General features: G+C 37.7%; 1 protein-coding gene across 1 annotated transcript; it reads left to right on the top strand.

The window, feature by feature from the left end:
- The first annotated feature begins 132 nt into the window (after positions 1-132).
- On the top strand, positions 133-27,622 carry LOC137394523 (uncharacterized). The gene is made up of 5 exons (XM_068081248.1): positions 133-353; positions 24,559-24,740; positions 26,002-26,208; positions 26,708-26,968; positions 27,467-27,622. Exons 1-5 carry the CDS (start codon positions 133-135, stop codon positions 27,601-27,603), a joined length of 1,008 nt encoding a protein of 335 aa, XP_067937349.1. The 3' UTR covers positions 27,604-27,622.
- The last annotated feature ends 299 nt before the right edge of the window (positions 27,623-27,921 follow it).

The raw sequence follows: 27,921 nt of genomic DNA, 5'->3' as shown, positions 1-27,921 counted from the left end.
AACAATTGGCAATCGCTGCTTGTACTCGGCAGCATCTCTTAATGCTTGGCAAGGCTAGACACGCCATGCCATTATATTCACATCGACTTTGCTGACAGTGCCTCTGTTTTATTATTACCGCTAGCAAAGATGATGGCCACACCGCATCGGCCTGTTCCTTCGGAGTCACCCCGCACTCACAAGCAGAGTGTCTTTAACACGGCCTTAGGCTACGGTTACAATGTACGGGTTACAATGCTGCTCAAGGAAGACAGTCTAAAAAGGTCTCCCTCCATCTTGAGCCTATGTGAGAATATCGCTAGAAAGCAACGACAACTTATCTCTTCTTCTAATCAGACCTTTCACCCGTGGAGGTACGTTTAAGAGCACCAATTTTTCTTTAAGAATGTTAACAGCACAGAGTGGCACAACTCTGATGGCAATCGGTGACACTATTATGTGTGACCACAGGACTACTATAATAATACCTAATGGTAGATCAGAGAACTGAGGTACTCATTTGATTTCATCTGAGTAAACTTGCACTATCTCCGATAGTGTCACACTTCCGCCACGCTGACAATAGCCTAGTAGCCTAGTAGCGGCAGGTCCTTTGTGGCTGGCTAGTTTATAAACAATAGATACAATGTTTCACAGGAAGTTGGAGATCTGCTATGTGTCTGTCATCTATAACAAACAGTTGCTAACAGGATATTTCATAGTTAGGCCTGTTTAAAATGACAATTCGGAAATAATTGTTTTCCTAGCAAAGTGTAAAGTAAGTTCCTAGTAGCCAGGCACTAAAGAAGAGATGTTTACTTCAAAAGGTCTTGTTTTGTGGTGTGGAGAGTCAGCTCCAATTTATAAAAAAAGCCGCTATGGAAAAAGGAAGAGCGTCCAACCTTATATTGCTTCCTCTGTTTGCCAAGGTAGTTATGATGGCATTTAAGGCACTAGAGTTTGACCAGTTGATTTTTCTTGTGGTCGCCCTGAACAGGTCTTTTTCTCTCAAACTCTGTGAAAAAACCCAACCATGCTTGCCGCCATGACACGGCAGAGTTTTAAATCAATCCCATCAGCATTTGTAACCATGGTCCGCGCTTGCTCACACCTATAAACCTTTTAGCTGACAGAAATTAAGAGAAGGTTAGATTTGTGTGTCAGCTGGTAGCAATAATGGCAGATGTCATTCGTGCACATTTTTATTACACCTGCTCCTCTCCTCGAATTCAACCATTATGTTTCATAGCCTAAAATCTGCTTCCATCTGGCAACTATTAGAACAGAGTTACAGATAGAACTTACCAATAAAATTACCAGTAGTGTTATTGATAAAGATCCCAATAGAGTTACCAATAGAGTTACCAATAGAGTTACAAATAGAGTTATCAACAGAGTTACCAATAAAGTTACCAATAGAGTTACCAATAGAGTTACCAATAGAGTTACCAACAGAGTTACCTATAGAGGTATTACTGCTTCTGTATTTGTATGTGGAGTTATTTACAAAAAGATAATTTTAATTGTAGTATTATTTCTGCAGGTTGCGTTTGCTTAAAATGAATATAATGTACAGTCATAATGCTCGTATATATGCAATATGGAAAATTTTTTCAACTGACTGTTGAATCATTAAACTTTCAGGATGTCTTGTGAAAAGACTAAATTGTAAGTTGTCTTTATGGGTACCGTGAGAGACTAAGGCTAATGTATTACAATTGAGCTAGAGAGAATGTTTTCACTGCCACACCTTTCAATAATGTATGAGCATTCAGATACCTTTGGCTGATTGAAAAATTTCAGCAATTATTAATTACTTTTAACTTTTCAGTAAAACATGTTGAAATATGTCTAAAGTCGCATATAAAACTTGCCAGTGCTGCCAACTTAGTTGCTGATCAAACTGCAGAGCAAACTAAGCAAGATTCAATTTTTTTACTAAAATCAAAAAACTATAAAACTGCTCATTTTTAAAGACAGTAAAACACATTTTCGATACTTTTACAAAACATTGAAGTGTGAGTTGTCTTACCTCGATATAATAAAGACGTCTATATACCGTAAAACCTTTAATTGAACGTTATGGAGCTCTAATTTTTAATCTTTTCTCTATTGTGGTGGTCAATTGGAGGCAGCGTTCAAATAGATGCTGGCGGTCTATTTTTCAAATGGCTCGCCAAAATTTTCAGAAGAAAAGTTTAGCCCCAATACGGGCCCTAATAAAGCCCTATATTTTGCTCTCTTTTTTTGATGGAATGATATTAAACCTTTTGAATGCAATAAATCTGTCAACTTACTTCCAACTTGTCAAAGATCTCTTAATAAATGCGCATCGAGAAACATAATATAGTGGAGAAAGATCTCTACTAGTTGATATCTATTGCTTGCAATTGACCTGCGATGATATTATAGTCTGTGTCCTTCTTTGCAAATTTTTGGCCTTTTAGATTTTTATTTCATTCTAAATTTGAAAACATATTTTTTATTTTATTACTATATTTAACACCGTTGAATAAAAGCTCATTGATATGTTTGCTACAGTTTGCAGCCAAAACTAGCTTTTTTGTGCAATAGAAGAGGAGTTATGAGCGCCGATCCATTTAAATAACAGATTACCGCAATCCGGCTATCAAATAATATGCTATAAATATGCGAATTTATAAGTTATATAACAATAATCTATGGCGTGCTACAAATATATATTCATGAACAAGTGACATAAACAAACCATACTTATATTATACTATATTATATTATATTATTATACTATATTATATTATTATACTATATTATATTATTATACTATATTATATTATATTATTATACTTATACTAAATGCAAAAACAAAAATTAAATTGTTTAAAACAAAAATATTTCCAGCATTTCCAGCAGCTCAAATAGCTGCCTTCTGATTGTTGCTTTCGATGGAACGAACGTCTTTTAGTTGTCCAACACCTTCCAGAATATCTTCTGACCTCAACTCTTTTTTGCACTACTGAACTAGTTGATATTAGCGTCCAAACAATTTTTTGGTAGAGCAAAACTTTCGTGCGCTGCATTTAGCTCAAAGGCAACGGGTAAAGGTTTGCTCGGTAAACGTAACCTTTGGGCCAAACTTGCAAACCGTTTTTATATGCATGTTCTTCGAAGTATTAAGACCGCTTTAAACAAGGAACTACTATTAGCCTGAGACCGTTATTAATTATTTCTATGGCGTTGATTTCAAGAAAATAAAAAGACCACGTAAAACAGATAGCTACTAGCCTGAGATCGATATTGATTATTTCTATGATGTTGCTTTCAAAGTTTTAACTAGAAAACGAAAAGCTTTGGAATTGGACGAGCGCATTAAATGTTATTGATATAAAGGATTTATTATTAATACGATTTTGTAGACACTTTTCTCATGATCAGTTGATATTATTGGCTCATAAAGATCAAACAATGTCAAATGTAGCGTTAAAATGTCAAAATAATGTGGCGTTCAATTAGAGGTTTTATGGTTAATGTATACAAACATGTAAATGGGCAAGATGACATTGTTACAGTAGCCCATCTTATATTTATACGCAACCATAGAGGTAACAATGCAACCATAGAGGTAACAATGCAAGTTGTATGGAGCTTAGCGGGTAGATACATTTTTAACAGTGGGATCCTAGCATGAAGTCCTCGTGATGTACACATAATTGTATGTACTATGCAAGAACACAGGCTACTTTATATCACAACTATGCCTTATTTCAAAGCCAAGGAAATGCTAGCAAACAGTTATTTCTTAGTAACTCATCCTAGTTACATCCTTTCAAGAGTATTAAATAAATGGAATAAGTGGAGTAATTAAGAGTTGTCTTGTTTGAAACTCGTGAGAGCCAAACTCCAAACACAATAAGCATTATTGATTGGCATACGTTTTAGTTGTATATAGAAAAAGGAACAAGTGACAAGTGTATTAATAACTTAATAGAATTTGGTTTGGTTTCTTTTTATTGTCGGTAAGTTACCAAATTTAATTGCTTCCTTTTTGAGAATGTCTGCTCAAACCATCTCATGCAAACTTACTCTCATCCGACCTCCTCATATTTACTTACTAAAGTAGATTGGCAATTTGCCAGTTCGAAGAATTCATTCATCTTGAAGTGAACAAAGTGGTTTTACCATGAACCATGGGCGACCTCATCGATCTGGGTGACCTCATCGGTTCAAATGACCTCATCGATCCGGGTGACCTCATCGATTCGGATCACCTCATTGGTTCAAATGACCTCATCGATCCGGGTGACCTCATCGATTCGGATCACCTCATCGGTTCAAATGAGCTCAAGGGTTCGAATGACCTCATCGATTCGGATGACCTCATCGATTCGGATCACCTCATTGGCTCGGATGACTTCATCAGTTTGAATGACTCCATTGGTTTGGAGGACCTCATCAGTCCGAATGACCTCATCCGTTTGGATGACCTCATCGGTTCGGATGACCTCATCGGTTTGAAGACCTCATCGGTTTGGACAAGTTAACAATTATATATGTACTGAATTGTCAGCCAGCATTAAAAACTTTACTAAGACTTTCTAGGAAGCTGATTAGCCAGATTAAAACAGTGAAAGATTGTCTATGAGATGTCTATGAGATATTGTATCTTATTCAGGAACACAAGAGCCTCCTCTGTCTTCTTTTACCATCATGTAATTTCAGACTGACCTTTTTTCCTAAAAATATTGTCAGCCTGCCTCATTCTAACCGTGTCAAATATGAGCATATCAGAGTCAGTCCTAGATGATGTTGTTTTTGTTCAACATACCACTATTTCAATTTGACTACTATAGACATGTGATAAGACAACTCCTAATAGTTACATCAACATGAAATCGGCCAAAAAAATCCATAAATGTGCTGAGTGTGAGTTTCATGAAATCAGCATAGTTACAGCGCAAATTCATATAATTCTACCGCTTATAGTTCTATAATTCATATAATTATAATTATAATACATATAATTATAATTATAATTATAATACATATAATTCTATAATTCATATAATTATAATACATATAATTATAATTATAATACATATAATTATAATTATAATACATATAATTATAATTATAATACATATAATTATAATTAGAATACATATAGTTCTAATTATAATACATATAATTCTATAGTTCATATAATTATAATTATAATACATATAATTCTATAGTTCATATAATTATAATACATATAATTATAATACATATAATTCTATAATTCATATAATTATAATACATATAATTATAATTATAATACATATAATTATAATTATAATACATATAGTTATAATTATAATACATATAATTATAATAATTGTACCTCTTTTGCAGTTTTGTTTTTCGTTCGGCTCCGACTTTGTTCACAATGCAAAATAAGAAGCTGAACCAAGTGGCTAAGCATATTGATATATTATTATTATATTATTATAAGATATATTTATATTTATATATATTGGTTTTACGAAGTGTAAGTTGAGTTTCATCAAAGTGAAAAACAACTTGTGGAGTCTAAAAATGAGCGGATGGCAAGCAATTTTATAACAATTCTTGTAATAATTGTGGTTCTCTGACATCACATGAGCTAGTTTTCACTAACTCTACTTGTTATGAATGTTGATAAACCACTGTAATGGTCTAATACATTCATAGAGTAGAATATTACACATCTATCAGAGGATTAATTGATGTAACGGCTTATTGACTTTGTGACCAAATTACTTATTCGCCTAATCATCTTTCAACCTATTGATCTATCAATCAATCCATTGATCTATAGAGATATTGATCTATAAATCTATCTACCCATCTGTACAATGATCTGTCTTTCTATACAACCACTGATACATCGATCGATACACGACAGACTTCAGAGTATTGGAATTCTAAAAGGTCTTCCCTGACGAGTGGTAGCCAAGACTAACAGTACCGTTGTATTGTATCACTATCAAGCAGGACTAATATCGATGAATAATGCATGCTGCAAGCTGCATACTGAGTGATTTTCCTCTGCTAGGTGAAGGTCAAACTTTCAGTGTACGTAGCGGCATACAAGGGTGTATGATGCACTGTATGTATGAGCACTAAATGCTCAGTGCTGTCTCATTTGCAATATCCGGCCGGAACTGCTGTTCCTTTTATTGGTAAACTAACTTGCAGCGCTTTATTGAATAACCTATCAATAGATATTATACATTCAGCTAAAAGGCGGGAGAATGAGTTTAAGCAATAGCGAAAGCAAAATGGCATCTCCCGCAGGTGCTGTTAACTGCAAGCCACCTTAGAACGGCCGAGGTTTGTTTACGTCATTTTGTGAGCATATATTTAGTTTGTGCAGTTGTTAAGTGGAATTCTTACAGCAGATGCAAACAGGGATACACACGAGAAGTCTTTCTTTTTTATGATCAATGTTGTACCACCAGCATAATGCATTGTTTTCCTCATGTAAAACTAATATTGCCTAAGTGTCCTGTTAATGCATTGACAGCTATATTTTCTTTCAAAGCGATGTCGTCTTTCAATAGAAATAGGTATAAGGTTGTTTGTAAATATGCAAAAGGTGAGGGAGAAAGAGAAGAATAAAGAGTGAAAGAGGTAGACAAAGAGAATGGAAGAGAAGAAGTGAGGAGGGAAGGAAGGAAAGAAGAAAGATAAATGGAAGAGAGAGAAAGAGAGAGAGAGAGGGAGAGAGATAAAAAGAGAGGGAGAGAGTGAGAGAGGGAGAGGGAGAGAGGGAGAGAGGAACAGAGGAAGAGAGGGAGAGAGAGAGGGAGAGAGAGAGAAGAGAGAAAGAAGTGAAAATGCTGCAACTTTGAAGGGAAATTAAAATGTAGCAAAGATTAATAAAAATATGTGTGACTACATTTTATGTTCATTGGGGCTATCAGAAGCAGTGCTGTCAGAAGCAGTGCTGTCAGAAGTAGTGGTGTCAGAAGCAGTGCTGTCAGAAGCAGTGCTGTCAGAAGTAGTGCTGTCTGAAGCAGTGCTGTCAGAAACAGTGCTGTCAGAAGTAGTGCTGTCAGAAGCAGGGCTGTCAGAAGTAGTGCTGTCAGAAGCAGTGCTGTCAAAAGCAGTGCTGTCAGAAGCAGTGCTGTCAGAAGCAGTGCTGTCAGAAGTAGTGTTGTCAGAAGCAGTGCTGTCAGAAGTAATGTTGTCTGAAGCAGTGCTGTCAGAAGTAATGCTGTCTGAAGCAGTGCTGTCAGAAGCAGTGCTGTCAGAAGCAGTGCTGCCAGAAACAGTGCTGTCAGAAGTAATGTTGTCTGAAGCAGTGCTGTCAGAAACAGTGCTGTCAGAAGTAGTGCTGTCAGAAGTAGTGCTGTCTGAAACAATGCTGTCGTAATCACTTTTCTCAGATGATATAAGCAATACTCAAGCGGTAAACTACCATGCTAGCGCTAGTTTGGTGTGTCGTGTTACAGCTCTCTGCATTTCGAATAAATTTGTCATCAGAGAGCAGAACTTGTTTATTTCTAAAATACAACTGAAATCGTTTGTTTTGTTAACAATAATTTAACTGGCTGGTATTATTATACAGTAGATGCTTTTATAATCTAAACCTCTCTTTACATGAATTCCATTTGACGTAAAGAAAATATGTGAAGTTTTTGCTTTGTACTACATGAGAAATTCCATTTATCGTAAAGAGTCCAGTCAGCGCAAGTTGTCAAATTCAATTTGAATAATGAGAGTCCCAAAGTAGACCTTAAAAATATAGCTTTCTCTTTTACTGCAATTAGGAGAGAAAACAATGTGTAGTTATATTTCTATTATTTATACTAGAATCCTGACAGTTTATTGTTCCGTGAGAGATCATCAGGAGTGCCAATAAAGCACAGAGAATAAGTAGCTGCACAAGTATTCAGAAATACTTAAAGGCTGCTGATTGGTGCAGATGTTAGAGTGTTGATCCACCAGATGAATGTCATGAGTTGGAGTCTCATTGAAAACAATTTTTTCTCTTTACCTTTAACCCTGGCTTCAGACAAACAGACAGACACTGTTCTTACTAAAGTAAAAATATATTCTTATTTTATTTTGTTTTAGAAATATACAATATTTTTTACTTTTTTCTGTGCAGCATGGATCTTGCAGTCTAGAAAAAATTGATTTAAATTGACATTCACGGTGCGGGCTCCTTTTAATTGACATTCACGGTGCGGGCTCCTTTTAATTGACATTCACGGTGCGGGCTCCCTTTAATTGACATTCACGGTGCGGGCTCCTTTTAATTGACATTTACGGTGCGGGCTCCCTTTAAGTGACATTCACGGTGCGGGCTCCTTTTAATTGACATTCACGGTGCGGGCTCCTTTTAATTGACATTCACGGTGCGGGCTCCCTTTAATTGACATTCACGGTGCGGACTCCTTTTAATGGACATTCACGGTGCGGGCTCCCTTTAATTGACATTCACGGTGCGGGCTCCTTTTAATTGACATTCACGGTGCGGGCTCCTTTTAATTGACATTTACGGTGCGGGCTCCCTTTAATTGACATTCACGGTGCGGGCTCCTTTTAATTGACATTCACGGTGCGGGCTCCTTTTAATTGACATTCACGGTGCGGGCTCCCTTTAATTGACATTCACGGTGCGGACTCCTTTTAATTGACATTCACGGTGCGGGCTCCCTTTAATTGACATTCACGGTGCGGGCTCCCTTTAATTGACATTCACGGTGCGGGCTCCTTTTAATTGACATTTACGGTGCGGGCTCCCTTTAATTGACATTCACGGTGTGGGCTCCTTTTAATTGACATTCACGGTGCGGTCTCCTTTTAATTGACATTCACGGTGCGGGCTCCCTTTAATTGACATTCACGGTGCGGACTCCTTTTAATTGACATTCACGGTGCGGGCTCCCTTTAATTGACATTCACGGTGCGGGCTCCTTTTAATTGACATTCACGGTGCGGGCTCCTTTTAATTGACATTTACGGTGCGGGCTCCCTTTAATTGACAGTCACGGTGCGGGCTCCTTTTAATTGACATTTACGGTGCGGGCTCCTTTTAATTGACATTCACGGTGCGAGCTCCCTTTAATTGACATTCACGGTGCGGGCTCCTTTTAATTGACATTCACGGTGCGGGCTCCTTTTAATTGACATTCACGGTGCGGGCTCCTTTTAATTGACATTCACGGTGCGGACTCCTTTTAATTGACATTCACGGTGCGGGCTCCCTTTAATTGACATTCACGGTGCGGGCTCCCTTTTAATTGACATTCACGGTGCGGGCTCCCTTTAATTGACATTCACGGTGCGGGCTCCTTTTAATTGTAAAATTACCTAATCATAGAGCATAAACTGTTTGAAAGTGATAAAAAAAGGAGAGAAAAGTTGTCGATACAAACTAATATTACCGCGGTTACTGTACAGTCATTAAATTAAAAAAATTAAAGATTTAGTTTTTGTTATTTGAAGGGACAAAAGGATGAGTTTAGAAAACATCTTGAAACAAATTAGGCAATTTACATGTATTTTACTGTTCATATAACATAAAATTCCTATAATATAATTGTTCCTGAAACGGGCTACATGTATTTATGTCATAGGCAGATCTGCTGTATTTGTATGATACTAACCACACGTTCTTACATAGCATAAGACCAGATATGAAAATGTCACTATACATTATTCTGTTTAGACCACCTGAAGATATTTTACGTCACAAACTAAACACAGATACAAACACTCTTTGCGGTCACTTGATTGAAACTTAGTAATTGAATTTGGTACTGAATATATTATGCTAAATTGTTAACTTTGAGGAACATTACCAAAGCAATATTCAGACAGAAATTCTTTCATCCATTTTCTGTGACAAATGTTACTCACTAAAATAACTCAACTCATTTAAATGTTTGGCAGCTTCAATAGGATTATATTCGCAGGCAGTCACTCTGAAATAGTGAATTCATTCTCTAAGAGAGACAAACTTGTTAAAACTTACATCCCAGGTGCTGAGTATGAATAGGCGCTGTTACTAGTGGTTACTAGGGCAGCAGTTACCTGCTGTTAAGTGTCAGTTACCTGCTGTTAGGTGTCAGTTACTGTCAGCTGGTGTGTTGAAGTGATAATCAATATGGTTATTTGTTATATCGGTTCAGCCCCAGATTAGTGGTTAAGATTAAGGGATCATTGTGTGGGATTAAGAGATCAAAGCATAAGATTAAAAGAATTATTCTCTCGTTGATAATAATTGTAAACAACTATAAATTGGTAAAATAAATTATAACTACTATATTTGTATGTGAAAGCCGTTATTTACTGGATAATGTTGCTTTGATGAAATGGTTTAATAGACTATGGAGTGTGCAGAGCTGAGACTGTCTATTGGCTCAGTGTACAAACATCTCTGTTTCAACACACTTCTCACTTCTAGTTGTACCTCAGATTCTCATATCATTTGTGTATTTTATTATTGATTGGCAGTAAAATATACAGCAGACTCGAAGTAAATGTAAATTTTAAATTGTTTATCTTTTGCAGCAAGGGGGACTTCCTCTATGTAAGGCTTCACATTTCGAGCCATATATATATGTAGAGTGTTGAATCTAGCTTTAGACAAACATGCTGAGGCTATCAAATAACTGCTCCATGTGAAATATTTATGACACAGAAAATTAATTGCACAATGCGAATTGATTTTGAGCGATTCTTTTGTTGACCCTCGCTCGCACTTACAATACCGGCGGCAGTGTAAATTACGCCTCAATTTGTTCATAAGTACCCGATGCCGCTTGTTATACTCAAGTCGCGCGCAACCATTACTCTTTGAGTGCTTGCTATTAGCCGACACGCCAGGAAGAGTCGAACGCTACGATAAGAAAGATTCGACTAGGCTCATCCAGGTGAACACCAAGTATGCAGTCTGTCTGGATTAATCCATACTCTGATATAAAGACGGTACCGAGCGTCAATGCTAACTGTACAGAGCCTATCGCTGAAATGGACGTACACAGAAATCTAGTCCCTCTAAAGGTTGTTAAAACTGCCAGATATGACAACGGCCCGCTGCCATTTCTCGCTCCAATTACTTCACCACGAATTAGAAAGGTTTTTACTGCACCCGCAGGATGCTCTCGGGCTATGAGGTAAGGGAGAGATGGAAATGTATATTAAAGGATAAGCTATATCGACAAGAGTTGTATGTGACTAGCATTGTGTTTAGCTACTCAGTGTACTATGAGCTGAGTAGTAGCTGTCACCATAGCCTATTTGTTATATCAGCCGTGTTCACTATTTACCAAAGACATACAAGGTAGCGCTGGGCACGGGTAATAAAACTCGTTGATCTCGCGGGTTTATCTTCTCTCGGGTAATAAAAATTTTGAGTATTTCGATCTGCGGGTTCGGGTTTTGACTTGCAAGTTCGGGTTTTGGTACACGAATCCGTCTAGTAAAGTGGACAAAAAGTCGATCTATCGCGCCCTGCACAATGAGCACTGTTTAACAACCCGCCTGTTAACGCTGCGAGCACGAATATCGGTCGATAAAAATAGTAAAGAATAATAAATGAGAGGAATAGAATTATAATTGCATTGTAAATTTTAAAATATGTCTAATGTTTGGAAATTTTAGACATGAAACCGATATCAACAAACCCGATACCCGAAAAACTCGTTGACCAAGAACTACTCGTGTCAGCACTAATATAGGGTCTAATATAAATTCATTGTCACCCCGCGTGCTGTAACACCGCACTCTTTCTATTGACCCGACCATGTCCCATGTTCATCTCTCAAGTCATCATCCGATGTTTAAACTTGCTGCCGCCATCTGCCTCTCATACTAGTAACGTCATGCTTGTCCTGGTTTGTTTGTTTTGGTAATCGGCAACCAGTTCTGGCCAGTTGGTTACAAGCATATCACATCGTTGGTTGTATACAAGATATTTGAATATTCATCAACAGCAACCTTTGTTCTAAGGTTTTGTGCAGAAACAAATAATAATATTTACATATACATTGTCTCTGAGTAAGTGCCAATGACGTCAGTTTTCATCTCTCTTCACATGTTTCAAGGTCAAATCTAATGGATTATGCTGCTTGGCAAAACTTTATAACTGTAAATTATCATGTTCAGTTAACACTTACCAGTTTAAAGATAAACTTACACAAGATTTCAGTGGATTTTATGAGAAGGTATTGGCATTTATCATTTGCATTTGATGTGTGAGGTGATATGACTGGCAGGATGTTTCCAGATTAAAATCAACAGAACTTGATAGTGGTTAAAACGTTCAAACCAAGCGAAAGTGTGATTATGGCGTCCACAGTCGCAAAGGGACCGACAGAATAGAGATGCGTAGCGCTGCAACTTGAATGCAATAACTGATATCAATTATAGCATTGATAGCAACTAGTGATGTCATTCTGCATGTATTTTCATCTGAATGTTTTAACTGTGATCAAGTTTTATTGATTTTAATCTTGAAAGATCCTGGCAGTCAGATCACCTCAAACATGAAAAATTAGTGCAAGTGATACAAAAATACCGATAATTTTTGATAAAATCTACTAAGATTTTGTGAAAGTTGTTGTGATGTTGTGATAGGTGTATAACTACTTCCTTGCCTATCCATAATATTTCTCAAGTAAAATATGGCCCATAGTGCTAGAAAAATAAAGTTTTTCACTTTCTATCTCCATAATATCCGATACGGCCCAGCATAGAATTAAACCCGTATATGACAGGTACTTGACAGGTACTTCATAGGTATGCAGAAATTTCTCCAAAACTTTTTATAGAAAAGATTCTCATCTCCAAAAAATAGCTATGATCTTATGAAAGGAAGCCTCTGCATGACATGTGACTAATAATGCACATGTATGTGACATGTGTGACAGGTATGGCATGTATGGCAAGTGACTAGCGAGTGCCTTTCATTTGTGCCTGTGGTATGACATCATACTCAACTGCTTCTCAAAGCTAAAACGATCCAATACCTGCAGTTACTGTAAACGGGTTTATTGTCTAAACAGACGCCGACATGTTACTTGCTGCACCTGTGTATCTTAGGCTATAATTTAGCTGGCTGTCTTCAGCTATTAGTTGATTTCTTTTGTCAGCAGCTATTTGATATTTGAAGCTGCTAGTACACTTCCAATAGCTCAACACACATCGAGCCACCTATCCTCACACAATGCCTGAGTAACAGCTTTATACTGAGTGATATAACAATTATAACTCATGATTGAGTTGATCAAACTCTGTAGCTTTGCTTGAATTTGAATTCTGGCATTAACAATTACTTTCAAAGACGTAGAAGGGTTGAATTCAGTTGTGGTTCACCATCCATTTCAGTGGACCCGTACATATTGGAACCAACCTTTCTGTGTCAGTTGGTAGGACCCACAGGAAATAGCGAGTTTGTACACTCGATATCTTGGAGTCTCAGAAACTCTCTGTCGAATTTTAGGATAGCAGATTTCATCATTATCTACCAACTAGGTGAATGCCCTGGCGTTGTACGAATAGTAAAAAGGTTTTAGCACAGAAAAAGTATTTTTAATCAACATGTATATTAGTTGAAGATTTAAACAGCTCATAAACAGTAGCAGGTAATATATATAGCAGGTAATATATATAGCAGGTAATATATATAGCAGGTAATATATATAGCAGGTAATATATATAGCAGGTAATATATATAGCAGGTAATATATATAGCAGGTAATATATATAGCAGGTAATATATATAGCAGGTAATATATATAGCAGGTAATATATATAGCAGGTAATATATATAGCAGGTAATATATATAGCAGGTAATATATATAGCAGGTAATATATATAGCAGGTAATATATATAGCAGGTAATATATATAGCAGGTAATATATATAGCAGGTAATATATATAGCAGGTAATATATATAGCAGGTAATATATATAGCAGGTAATATATATAGCAGGTAATATATATAGCAGGTAATATATATAGCAGGTAATATATATAGCAGGTAATATATATAGCAGGTAATATATATAGCAGGTAATATATATAGCAGGTAATATATATAGCAGGTAATATATATAGCAGGTAATATATATAGCAGGTAATATATATAGCAGGTAATATATATAGCAGGTAATATATATAGCAGGTAATATATATAGCAGGTAATATATATAGCAGGTAATATATATAGCAGGTAATATATATAGCAGGTAATATATATAGCAGGTAATATATATAGCAGGTAATATATATAGCAGGTAATATATATAGCAGGTAATATATATAGCAGGTAATATATATAGCAGGTAATATATATAGCAGGTAATATATATAGCAGGTAATATATATAGCAGGTAATATATATAGCAGGTAATATATATAGCAGGTAATATATATAGCAGGTAATATATATAGCAGGTAATATATATAGCAGGTAATATATATAGCAGGTAATATATATAGCAGGTAATATATATAGCAGGTAATATATATAGCAGGTAATATATATAGCAGGTAATATATATAGCAGGTAATATATATAGCAGGTAATATATATAGCAGGTAATATATATAGCAGGTAATATATATAGCAGGTAATATATATAGCAGGTAATATATATAGCAGGTAATATATATAGCAGGTAATATATATAGCAGGTAATATATATAGCAGGTAATATATATAGCAGGTAATATATATAGCAGGTAATATATATAGCAGGTAATATATATAGCAGGTAATATATATAGCAGGTAATATATATAGCAGGTAATATATATAGCAGGTAATATATATAGCAGGTAATATATATAGCAGGTAATATATATAGCAGGTAATATATATAGCAGGTAATATATATAGCAGGTAATATATATAGCAGGTAATATATATAGCAGGTAATATATATAGCAGGTAATATATATAGCAGGTAATATATATAGCAGGTAATATATATAGCAGGTAATATATATAGCAGGTAATATATATAGCAGGTAATATATATAGCAGGTAATATATATAGCAGGTAATATATATAGCAGGTAATATATATAGCAGGTAATATATATAGCAGGTAATATATATAGCAGGTAATATATATAGCAGGTAATATATATAGCAGGTAATATATATAGCAGGTAATATATATAGCAGGTAATATATATAGCAGGTAATATATATAGCAGGTAATATATATAGCAGGTAATATATATAGCAGGTAATATATATAGCAGGTAATATATATAGCAGGTAATATATATAGCAGGTAATATATATAGCAGGTAATATATATAGCAGGTAATATATATAGCAGGTAATATATATAGCAGGTAATATATATAGCAGGTAATATATATAGCAGGTAATATATATAGCAGGTAATATATATAGCAGGTAATATATATAGCAGGTAATATATATAGCAGGTAATATAGTTGCCATTGACTAAGTTTCTTTACCCAATAAATGTGAGTAACTTAAGCTAGTAACTGCGGCTATAATTTACTATAATAAAAGCCTTGCTTATAATTGCTCTCATAATCATTACGTTACGCGTCATGATTATGAGCGCGTTAATTATTTTTATCTTCAAGTGTGCTAGTAGTAACCAATAGTATTCTCACAAGCACTCGAAGCATGCAAATTTTAACCTGTGTAAAAAGCAGGTGCACAATAATTCAATATTATGGCAAGCAGGCAGTGTAGTTTAGTAGATAAACGTGTCTGTTTGCAGAACTAGGGTTGTGAGTTGAACTTCAATACGAAGCAGTTTTTCCTTCCTAATAACTTTATTGCTTCAACTAGACACTCACACTTATACATATATAGATTCCTTACTTCCTTCAACAATGTTAAGCTCTTGTTCTTTTACATGCTGGTCCTCAGTCTAACTCCTCTACATACTGGTTCACAGTCTAGCTCCTCTACATGCTCGTCCATAGTCTAACTCCTCTACATGCTGGTCCAGAGTCTAGCTCTTCTACATGCTAGTCCACAGTCTAGTTTCTCTACATGTTGGTCCACAGTCTAGCCCATTCTACAATCTGGGTACCATTTTTTATGAACTAGGACTAGTTTAGCCTGTCTTGACAAACTGTTGTTTTTAGGGAGTTGTTGCCCATTGAGCGGGGCGAGCAAAACAACAGCTTGTCACAATACGCACTGCACCTGATGCATCAGCTGCACTTATAGATAATTGTTCTCTTTCGTCTATGCGACTTGGCTGCGATGTTATGTCAGTTACTCCATTGATAATCATAACGGATTTAGCTCAAAAATGTATGTAGAAAAAAAGATACCAGTCTCTATGGTAAACTTTAGTAGAACTTAAGAATAAAATAAATTAAAAATAAAATCAACAAGAACAAATAAAACTGACTGAGCGCACAAATAACGACATGTTTAGTTGCTGTTGTTGCCTAAGTTCTTAAGCTCTACTAAAGTTTACTGCAGAGACTGGTCTCTGGTGAAACGTGTTTATCTTATTTTCTTCTACATAAATCTTTGTGCTAAATCCGTTATGATTACTAATGAAGCGACCGACACACAGTGTAACATTGCAGCCAAGCTGCATAGATGGAAGAGAACAACTCCCTTTTACTGCAGCTGATGCATCAGGGGCAGTGCGTATTGTGACAAGCTGTTGTTTTGCTCGCCCCGTTCGCCGGAAGACAACTCCGCAAAAACAACAGTTTGTCAAAACAGGCTAGGACTAGTTGATCAGTAGCAATAAAAAGACTTTGAAGAGACTCGTTTGGCCGACCAAAGTAATAAGTTAAACTGAACCATTGATTATTTCATACTTATCATTTCAACTTGACTTGAAGTATGACAACTCCCTGTGCCCTCCATCACACCGATTATGATGACATTTTCACATGCCAGGGGGTCTCCCTCGAGCCTTGCAGTCATCCGTCCTTTTGTAAAAGCTAATAAGTAAACAAAAGCTGAAGATTTATTGTTCAGAGCTTTCATAAAGATTGCAACTTCTGCCTGACTGGCTGCTCTGCTGTCACTGGCTTCTCTGCTGTCACTGGCTGCTCCGCTGTTACTGGCTGCTCCGCTGTCACTGGCTGCTCCGCTGTCACTGGCTGCTCCGCTGTCACTGGCTGCTCCGCTGTCACTGGCTGCTCCGCTGTCACTGGCTGCTCCGCTGTCACTGGCTGCTCCGCTGTCACTGGCTGCTCTGCTGTCATGGCTCTCACTATCATGATTCAACCTAACTTTGCGAGATTTCCTAAATACTGCTACAATATATGGTTAGACAGGAACTCGGGCTTTCTGTAAGTATTTTGTGCTATTAAACCTTTAAACTGGGGCTAAGATTTTAAGGCTAAGGTTCTAGATGAATAGGCTCTAAATAAGTGTGTTTCACTAAAATATGTCTGAGCTGTGGTATGTTAGCGGGTGAAGCTTCTGTTTTCTTATTGGTCAGCGCGCAGAGCAGACGGCATTTGTCATGTTTTGACGATCTCATCTAAACATCTAGATATTTAGATGAGCTAGATGAGTCGAATAATGGTACTGAAATATGAATACTGGTATTTCACATTATAGATCTATACCAGTCAGTTGAATCCTACAATATCATTTTTGGTCCACGGGCTATCCTAGTAGTCGCCTCCTATTTACTAAAGATTACTGACTTCATAAGGCAGCTCCTGTTGACCTTCTATTCATTTGACATTACAGACTGTAAGAGCCATGTGAATTATGGATTGAATAGGCAAACATTAGGGGTTGGGAAATATTCCTTCATTCTCTCATTAGAAGTTGTCTCTACCTCATATCAATGATCTCTTCCGCTCTCACTTTGAACAAACGCAGCAGTTATTTCTATTGAACTATATTGATCTCTTCAACTGAAATTATTACTCATACCACCATCATATCTATTACATAAGAATGACCTTTTTTCATTACAGTCTTCCGTTTGTAAGTGGGAGTTACCTTTCGCCACATAGCAATAATCTCTTATGTACAGTGGTTACTTTTTTTACATAACATTAATATCTCTGACAAATACCAATAGTTTTTCTCATACACAATCTCTCATAGCAACAAAGTGTGAGTCATAGCAACGAGCTCTCTCACCACAGCATTGATCTCTTGCCAGGAAAACATGATTCTTTATTAGCAATAGTGTATCTCACACAGAGTTGCACTGCTCAACCGACCGGGCTAAGAAATTAAGCCAAGCGAAATGTCGTACAATGTGTGTGAATTTTACTAGTTCCATGATTTGGAGTTGAAGCAACTCCGAACCCATTCGAAGCATGCAGAGAAGAAACCCAGTGAATATCTCTCATGAATCAATGTTTTCCTTTTACGAGAAAGTTCCTTTTCAGAAAGGAGTTAAGTCTAATATACAGTTATCACTTGTGAGGGCGTTACTATGTTTTCTAAAACGTATATGATTGTGAAAGTGTTTGAAACATCTAAAATTGCTTTGATTGTTTCGAGTTATCCTTAATAATATGAATCCTCTGGAAGTTGCCTTCTTTTCTGCTAACGATTGCGCAATCATGCCTCATCGATCAAGCTATCAATTACTGTTATTGACATAAGTTAAATAACGCTAATTATTTTCGTATCTTTTTTTATCCAGTTTCCACTCGCTGTTGACAGGCAAACTAGTTAAGTGTGAAATACAGCTGCCTAGGCGATGTTTGTAATAACAAATACGAGATAAATTATTTGCATTATATCGTGATTGCGATAACAATGTGATCTAAAGTGGCACTTAAACCACTTCATCCCGTATCGATTAGAGAACAGTCAGACCCTTTGAAAGATTTTACATAAGCCTTTTATCTTGGCAAAGATTTCACCGTGCAGACCAAGTGCATCCGTAGCTGGCATTGCAGGCTTGTCGAGCAAAGTTGGCCGATTGAACTTTAGGTTTGATATTGATTATACGATATCTTCTGGGGGAACGGGTTCTCCAAAGTTGCTCAGCGACTCGAATGAAGAATCTGACTTAATCGTACCACAGCTAGCGCCATGTGTGATACGGAGATTCTCCCTACTTCCTTTTATAAGCCGAAAAGGGGTGCTGGATTCTATAACATCAATGGTTTTGGGCGACTTCGCCAAGCAAGGTCTCTAGCCAATGACCTGTCGGCTAGTAAAATTAAACTTCAACATTTTTATAGAACATCATCATTCTCGTTACCGAGGTAAGTGAAAGCATAGTGAGCATTTGTTGGCAGGCGGTCATTGGTTGGTGTTCCCCTGTGTGGAAACAATAACCAAATCATCACTGAATTATGAGATTAGCTTCATGTGCGAGAGCAATAGCTCTAGCTACCTAGCAACAGAACTACATAGCAACAGAATTACATAGCAACAGAACTACATAGTCACAAAACTACGCAGTGATAAAACTGCATAGCATCAACACCACAACAGAAGTACATAGCATCAAAACTAAATAGTAGCAGAGCTAAATAGAAACAGAGCTATATAGCGTCAGAAAACTTTAGGAATGTAGGTCAACTTGTATGATTGCCAAGCACAGAGCTTTAAAGTCAAAACATTTGGTTAAATGTAGAGTAGGTAAAGCTGTACAGGGTCTCCTGACACATTGGAACAAGTTCTTGAGTGACATGACAACTCCTGACACATTGAAATAGGTTTTTAAGTGACGCGACAACAAATGACGAGTTGATAACCAAAAAGCATCTCACAGCCGTAAAGATGATTTTGAACATTCACTATGGCAGCAGCTGATAGCTGACTCTATAAATAGATGCATTTTATTTGCTCTCTGAAAATTTATCGAATTATCTGTGTACCCTTCTTATTAATACAAACTTTCTCAAGCGTGTAACCATTTCTGTTTCTGTAATAAAAGTGATTTGTGTTGAAGAAGGTAGACCAAAATTTCTCCAGCGATACTTGTCAACATGTATAATAAGACAGCTAACTGTGTTGTGTAGAAACACAGTGCATCTGTAGAAAATCTCCACCTGAATTTATGCTTATATAAGCTGTACTTACATCTAGACAATATGTCTATGTCTATGTCTATGTATGCTGTCTGTGTGTGTGAGCTGTGATGAGAAGCATAACATGTTCTTCATAAACATACAGGCGGCATAGCTATATTATATCTACACAGACTCTATGTTAATGCGTGTGCACAGTACTTTTATGCAGTCTGCTGTGTGTCTCAGCAATCTCCCGAAACCATGAATTTACAGAAAAGTTCTATCACAGGGTCTTAATAGGGTTTATGTAAAGTGGTATGTTCCTCACAACCGTACTACTTTTTCCTACTAGGTTTCTTTCGAGTGTTTTGCTTTGACTGTATTTACTACATCATAGCTTTTTGCAAAAGGGCCACAAAATGTCATTGGTAATTTCCCATGAAAATTCTAGTTTAATTTAGAATTCTCATCAGCATCATCGAGCGCTATTCTCGCGGGCGTGTGTATAGCTGCCCTAACAACATTATATTCTCAGTCTTTGTAATTTATTGTTTAGACAGAGAGAGTTCAGCAGCCCGCTGCATCTCTGTCTAGAATAATTGGAACACTTTTAAGTTGTGGCCTCAAAGAATATTAACCTTTTAGCAGATCACTTTGCTAAAAGCTTCTTTCAAAGGCCTTGTATCCGGGCAGCTAAAGAGACTTTAATCTACCATAACACGGCGTGTCGTATTAGTATATTTCTTTGTCTACATCCATATGCTGCTCATACGTTTCTCACCGTCACTTTTGCTCTCCTTCTCTCTTTCCGCTGTCGAATGAAATGCTAACGGCAGTTCTGCTTACGTAGCTCAAAGAAGTACTATAAGCTGAGAGACGTTTCCTGTCACTGAGTTTTAAGACAATTCTGTCTATTAGGAAAAAACGTTTCAAATTTCAAAAGCAATTTAAGTGGCTTCATTGATTGAGACTTTCCTGTAATTGGATTGCATAGTTACTGGTATAACTCGACCGCTACTCAGCCAGATCCTGTATTGCGTTTGGTGAATAAAGACTTGTGTATCGGCAGCGGCGATGGCAGCCGAATTTAAGCGACGCAAGTTACTGAAATACTTGACAAAGGAAGGCAGCACACAGCTACTAGTTGACCTGCAGCCCCGAGGAGCCGAGTATTTCTACCTAGCAAAGGAAAATCTCTCAAAGACTAGTGGAAGATTCCCGCCGTCTCACCTGCCATTTCGACGACCTAGCACGGCCTTAGTCAGCTATCATGGGTCAAGGATAATCGGGCACATTTACGGACTGAGTGAAAACATGGAAATAGTGATAAACAGAAAGCAGCACATGGAGGAAAGTAGAAACCAATGTTCAACGGCAGCGTTGGTTCGGAAGTCATTGGAAGAAAGTTTAACGTAAGAAAGCGTAAGAAAGCATAAGAAATTCATGTCTCTACTAGCAATACAGAGTAAGGTAGAGCTGTATCTATACTAGTTGTTAGCACTCAAGCTACCAGTAGAACTAACCCAAGCACTCAACCTTTATTGATGTTTTTCAAGACCATCTGACCAAGAGGTAACTTTTTAATATTCACTATTACAGTGTAGCTTGCGTTTTTTATAGACTTAATCTTCTAAACATTTCTGAGGGTAATATTGTCTGTAATTCTACAAAAAATGTATTTACCACACATGGCCATGACCCCTGAAGGTCATGCAAGTGCCACATCTACATTTTGGACATTATGTGTTTAGCACTAACTAAAGCTGGTATGTCATAAATATACAGTCTGGTTTACGTGATGGAGTTTTATAACAAACAATTCCATTGACTCCGTTCCTACTCTAAAGTTGGCTGAAACTTGTGCACTTGTTTAGCTTGAAATATCCAGAGTTACTCCAGTGTTTCTACGACTATATTGTTTGCCCGAATAATAATTCATGTTCTCTAGCATTGTAAAAAACTTTTCTAAGAACAGCCAGTGTTCTGAGTTTTTGGCTGTCTCACAGTTTAGAATATAAAGCGACCACAGCTAGTAACTATGTTCTATAAAATTACTGGGGGTAAAATCTTGGCGTTTAGAAGGGCAAGAGAATGCAACTTCAAATATGATATCAATATCTAGAGCCTTGCCTGCTGCAATAAGCATTGTTGGAAGATTGTGACGCTATATTGAAGCGATTCAAAGGCGTTTGAAGAGAAGAAGAGGTAGAACAAGAAATTATAATAGGTATTGAGCTCACGTTTCCTTTGCTTTCAATCGGCTGTGAAATTGACTGAAAGGTGAAATCTCGCGAGGTTTGTATATTGGTAATTACGTGTGTCAGAGTTAAACGCGTTCCCACTGGTTGTTGGAGAAACTGTTAGCGAGAGAGTGCAGCTGTGAGACAGCGCAGCTGTGAGGCAGCACGCAACTTCATTGGATGTTCTTGCAGACGATGAACAGCGTGGTATCGCTCAGCTGTCCGTGGATATTTCAAGTACGGGTGCAGCCGGCAGCAGATCTACAGCAGCTTCCCTCTAGACCAGTTAATCCAGGAGATAGCTTTATTTATTCGTACAGGTGGTAGCTCTATAGTAAAGTTATTCGTCTTTATGAAATATTTGAATGTTTATCTCTTAATTCTTTTATAGCGTATCATTAGCCTAAGGTGCAAATCTGTAGTTCCAGTTCCTTATTTCCTATGTAGTCTTGATTCATTATTCCTCATGTAGCCTTGGTTCTTTATTATCGACCTATCGTTAGCAGTGAAGTAGTTAGTCGAGGTCATGCAGACTGTATTTATATTATACTGTTTGTGTGCTTGGGCTAAACAAGATGCAGACTCGTAACCTGGTGACATGTTGAATAGCCTCAGCTTGAAGCAACTATTGACCCTTCCTATTTTATACGCATCACTTAGGCTAATCTTCACTTGCTGTTCAAGTATATCTGCTAAAATACGAACACATTTTTATTCCGGTATGACTGAAAACTTTTGTCTCTATTTTTGTGAAAGTTTGAGGAGTTCCTTTAACTTGAAGTGTTTTACAGTTGATGCATTATATTGTTATGACATGACACTTCCAGGAGAATTGAAATTATTATTATAGTTTGCGAATAGTTTAGAGAACTCGCTTCCAGTTGTCAGTTCTTCTCAATGCGTGTGCGTCTGAGTGGTTGATAACAGACGTGAAGTAAAAGCTGAACGGCTGCTAATCTGTTAAATCGGGTAAAACAAGAATATGGATAGAAATATTTGTCATGCTCTGCCATAATCAAGAGTGCCTTGTGGAAGACACAGTGACTCCTTTTGTGTAAGAATAATCAATAGGAGATTAAAACTTATGCTTTCATGCACCAGCTTGCTTATTGATTCCCTATGCACATAGTAACTGCCGACAGATCTCAACTTGTTAGCCGGACACATGCTCTTGCAGCTGTGTCCTGTTTCTTTCTCAAATATTTTTATTATGGTTATTTCTGAGCGAGTTATGAAATAAGCATGACAAGACTTACTGTTGCTGGAAGGAGGTAGGCAGCTCTGTAGAAAATGGGATTACTTTGTGGATAGTTGGATAGATTTTAGAGTGAGTTGTGAAATGTAAGGCAGGCAGAACAGTATAATAGGTGTGAGGCAGGTGAAACAGTTTTGGTGTGAGGCAGGTAAAACAGTTTTGGTGTGAGGCAGGTACAAGAGTTCAGGTGTGAGGCAGGTGGAACAGTTTAGATGTGAGGCAGGTAAAACAGTTTAGGTGTGAGGCAGGTGGAACAGTTTAAGGTGTGAGGCAGATGAAACAGCTCAGGTGTGAGGCAAGTGGAACAGTTTATATGTGAGGGAGGTGGAACAGTTTAGGCGAGAGGCAGGTGGAACAGTTTAGGTATGAGGCAGATAAAACAGCTCAGGTGTGAGGCAGGTGGAACAGTTTAGGTGTGAGGCAAGTGGAACAGCTTAAGTGTGAGGCAGGTGGAACAGTTCAGGTGTGAAGGAGGTGGAACAGTTCAGGTGTGAGGGAGGTGGAACAGTTCAGGTGTGAGGCAGGTAAAACAGTTTTGGTGTGAGGCAGGTGGAACAGTTTTGGTGTGAGGCAAGTGAAACTGTTTTGGTGTGAGGCAGGGGGAACAGTTCAGGTGTGATGCAGGTGGAACAGTTTAGGTGGGAGGCAGGTAAAACAGTTCAGGTGTGAGGCAGGTAAAACAGTTTAGGTGTGAGAGAGGTGAACCTTCTAGTTGAGTTAATAGGTTAAATTTAGCAGTGGGAGGTTGAGTTGGTCAGAGAGTTGTTGAAGAAAGGTATGTTCGCTCATATTAAGGCTTCACTATGACAATTTTCAAAGGTGTCTAGATCTTTCATTTTGACACAAGACAAGTTATATTGTTTAAATACCTCCTTAACATTGCTTTTTTCTTCCAACCAGCCCATTGGTTATACTACAAGCTCGCTTTAAAACACATAATGTAGCTCTCACAATTTGGTACATGGTACGGTTTGTACAGGATGAAATAATGGGACTAACCTAGTGTGAGGGCTCAAGACAGCAATGCTTGATGGCTCATGTCAGCGTTGCTTGATGGCTAATGTCAGCATTGTTTGAGGGCTCATGTCAGCGTTGCTTGAGGGCTCATGTCAGCATTGCTTGAGGGCTCATGTCAGCATTTCTTGTCTATTTGTAGTTCCAGCAGTTCTTCTGTGAATGCTCTTGTCAACTCGTGTGACCCTCCGTCTTACCATGAGAGGGACAACTCCAGTCGTCAAACTTCTTCCTCCTCGTCAACATCTGTACCTCTTGAACCAAAGAGTTTTTCTCGGTCGTCTCATCACCCACCTAATAAGCCTCCTCGTCACAAGGCCAATGGTAATCATACAGGATTCTGTCTTGCTACAGTATTCAGTGCATTTCAGCCAATAAACTGCTAGTAAACCGCAACTGCAAGGCTACTAAACAAATTGGTATCTCAGCTTCATATAGGCCTACTTGAATAAGATAGACTCTAGAAAACATGGTAACAGCAACACTTTAGCATTCATTACAGTATGAGTTCCGTCAACGATTAGCTTAGCCTGTCTTGACAAACTGTTGTTTTTGTGGAGTTGTCCACCGTCGAGCGGGCAAGCAACACAACAGCTTGTCACAAGACGTACTGCACGTGATGCATCAGCTGCACTTAAAAGGAGTTGTTCTCTTCTATCTATGCGGCTTGGTTGCGATGTTATGTCGGTCGCTCCATTGGTAATCACAACGGATTTCGCGCAAAAATTTATGTAGAAAAAAATAAGATTACGTTTAACCAGCGACCAGTCTCTGTGGTAAACTTTAGTAGAACTTGAGAACTTAGGCAACAAGAGCGACTAAACATGTCGTTATTTTTGTGCTCAGTCAGTTTAATTTCAATTTTTGTATCAGTCAGTTTTATTTGATCTTATGGATTTTATTTTCAATTTATTTTATTCTTAAGCTTTACTAAAGTTTACAACAGAGTTGTAAACAACCAACAGTCTGGTAAAACCTTGTAATCTTATTTCTTTCTACATAAATTTTTGTGCGAAATCAGTTATGATTACCAATGGAGCGACCGATATAACATCGCAACCAAGCCACATAGACGGAAGAGAACAACTCCCTATAAGTGCAGCTGATGCATCACGTGCAGTACCTCTTGTGACAAGCTGTTGTGTTGCTCGCCCGCTCGACGGGGACAACTCCGCAAAAACAACAGTTTGTCAAGACAGGCTACGATTAGCTGCATTTTGTCATAAATTCACCTTCTAGGTAAAAATCGATTTTGTTAAAACTAAAAACTTCACATGAAAAAGAATTAATGTGGGGAGGTTGGCTGATCTTTACACTAGATATTCACTCTTTTTCATCTAAATCAATTAAATTAGAACGAAATGTTCACTTGAACATAAATAAATGTCGTCCTTGCAACTGCAAACTATTTTACAACTCAATATAATCTTTTTTGATTGTCGGCCATATTTTTCTTTGAAAACCCTTATAGCGACGTTTCAAAAAATTGGCAGCAGACATTTACACAGGCAGCTTTTTTATCTCTGGATGTTCAAAAGACGCTCAATATGGTAGCAATTAGCAAAGCTCCTTATATTATTGTTAGGCCTGACTCACTCTCATGACAGAAATCAAGGTGGCGACACGCTTCCTGTTGTCTACGCTGATGAAAATGCCAATACGAGTCTACACACACTTACACTTAACACGAGACAGAGTCGAGTGCAGGGTACGATCCAGTCCATTTCACCAAGCCATAAAGCGTCGCCTTCTTCCTCCAAAACACAGCGAATCAACTCTCTCTCAATTTCAGGTATGTGGCTGTATAGTTTTACTGTATACTGTGCTATATGGCAATAGCACCTGCTGAAGGAGATGCTGTTGGAGCAGCTTTACAAGATCTCATGCCTGCCCTCCCTGGGGCTCAAAGCAGCCCATCCCTGGGGCTCAAAGTAGTCCATCCCTGTGGTTCAAAGCAGCCCATCCCTGGGGCTCAAAGTAGCCCATCCCTGGGGCTCAAAGCAGCTCATCTCTGGGGCTCAAAGCAGCCCATCCCGAGGGCTCAAGGCAGCTCCCAAACTAAACAGATATTAGCTACCATATTTGCATTGGCAAAACTTAGATCACTACTGGCAGGCCTTGTTTAACTAGAAGTAACTTATATTGTCGTTTGTGTCAATGGTAGCATAGTGACACCATCTGTACGCCTAATGTGATTACCTGCTAGTGTGTGTCAAGCGTCAAGGCCTGATATGCTGAATATGTTATGCGATTACCTGCTAGCGTGTGTCAAGTGTCAAAGTCTGACCTAGGTATAAAACAAGATGGTACCGCGAGCAATAGCAAAGCTGAAGACACGCCCACAGAGGAAGAAGACAATCGTCCATGTCAACCATCTGTGCAAGAGCGTCTCTCATCAAAGCAGCCCCCTCCATCATTACAGCTATATGCCAACACAAACCAACAGACTGGTGCTAATAGTCCATCTTACGCTTTGTCCTCTCGAAAAAAACCTGCTAAAACACTGCGATCATCGGGGAGATATGTTCATGCAAAACAGAAACCTGACCCTGGTAAGCAAAGCTGCAATGATAAGTTAGCATGCTCAACGTAGCAACACATCAACATGACAACACCAGCGTCTTTATGGTTATATCAAGCTTCTTCTTACGAGAAAGGCTTAACCACCTTTTATCAGATTATATAGTATCTTTGCCTAGTTATAGCTTTGAACTTTGACCTGTTGATTTACATTGGTTTCACTTACTCTAAGATATATGTGCATATAAGTCACAAGTCATAAACTTATGAATTTATACTTTTTCTCCAGTTAGTTCTCTTCAGTGGCTCACACCTACTGAGCTTCCTACATTGTTTATGGCTGATCTATAGAGCCTTCTCTTTCATAAAGTTAACCATTGGAGTTGTCTTACTACAAAGCAAAAGGAATAACATAGCTCTATGTTAGACTGTTTTAAGCAAGCTGTTAGTGAGGCTGACAAGTATTCAGCTCATGTACATATTCATTTCTCTCTTTCATATCATCCTCCTCCTGCTTTGTACGTTTGTAGAGCCAAAATACGCTGACCCTATCAGCGGTTCTGCAACATCTTTTCAAGCTAGGCTTGCAGAATTAGCTTCTCTTGAAGCTGAAACTGTCAGGTGGGAACGATTACGGAAGTTGAAGAAGAAACCTAGAGATGACTGACTTTCATTAAAGCATAGATTGATTATAGCCTTAGAGCCTTACACTATTTCTTTGTAAATACATCTTTGTGTAGATCTAGAAGGCCATCTAAGAATCCTCCATCGTATATCAAACATTCTGCTCGCCCGCCGGCACCGAATTGCTGGCTACCTGACCTATTTGGTAGTTATAGGCTGCATACAGCTTCCGAGCTGCCTTGTCAAAATGGATAGTTCAGCTTCTACCTAGACATACATTCATTTCAAGTGTTTTACTTAAGAGCAACTGCATGCTAGCAGCGAAGTTTGCCTCCTTTTTCGAGCGGGCAGTTACAGTAGA

This window comes from Watersipora subatra, chromosome 4 (genome assembly GCF_963576615.1).
Source record: "Watersipora subatra chromosome 4, tzWatSuba1.1, whole genome shotgun sequence".
NCBI lineage: Eukaryota > Metazoa > Bryozoa > Gymnolaemata > Cheilostomatida > Watersiporidae > Watersipora > Watersipora subatra.
The sequence above is the reverse complement of the archived record's forward strand: the minus strand, read 5'-3'. Positions and strand labels throughout refer to the sequence as shown.

What these genes read in the sequence shown, in the direction of transcription:
- LOC137394523 (XM_068081248.1), top strand. Translation starts at nt 133, where the DNA reads ATGGCCACACCGCATCGGCCTGTTCCTTCGGAGTCACCCCGCACTCAC. An exon ending in CAGACCTTTCACCCGTGGAG is followed by an intron (nt 354 to 24,558) that starts GTACGTTTAAGA and finishes GTCTATTTGTAG; the next exon opens with TTCCAGCAGTTCTTCTGTGA. An exon ending in TCCTCGTCACAAGGCCAATG is followed by an intron (nt 24,741 to 26,001) that starts GTAATCATACAG and finishes TATTATTGTTAG; the next exon opens with GCCTGACTCACTCTCATGAC.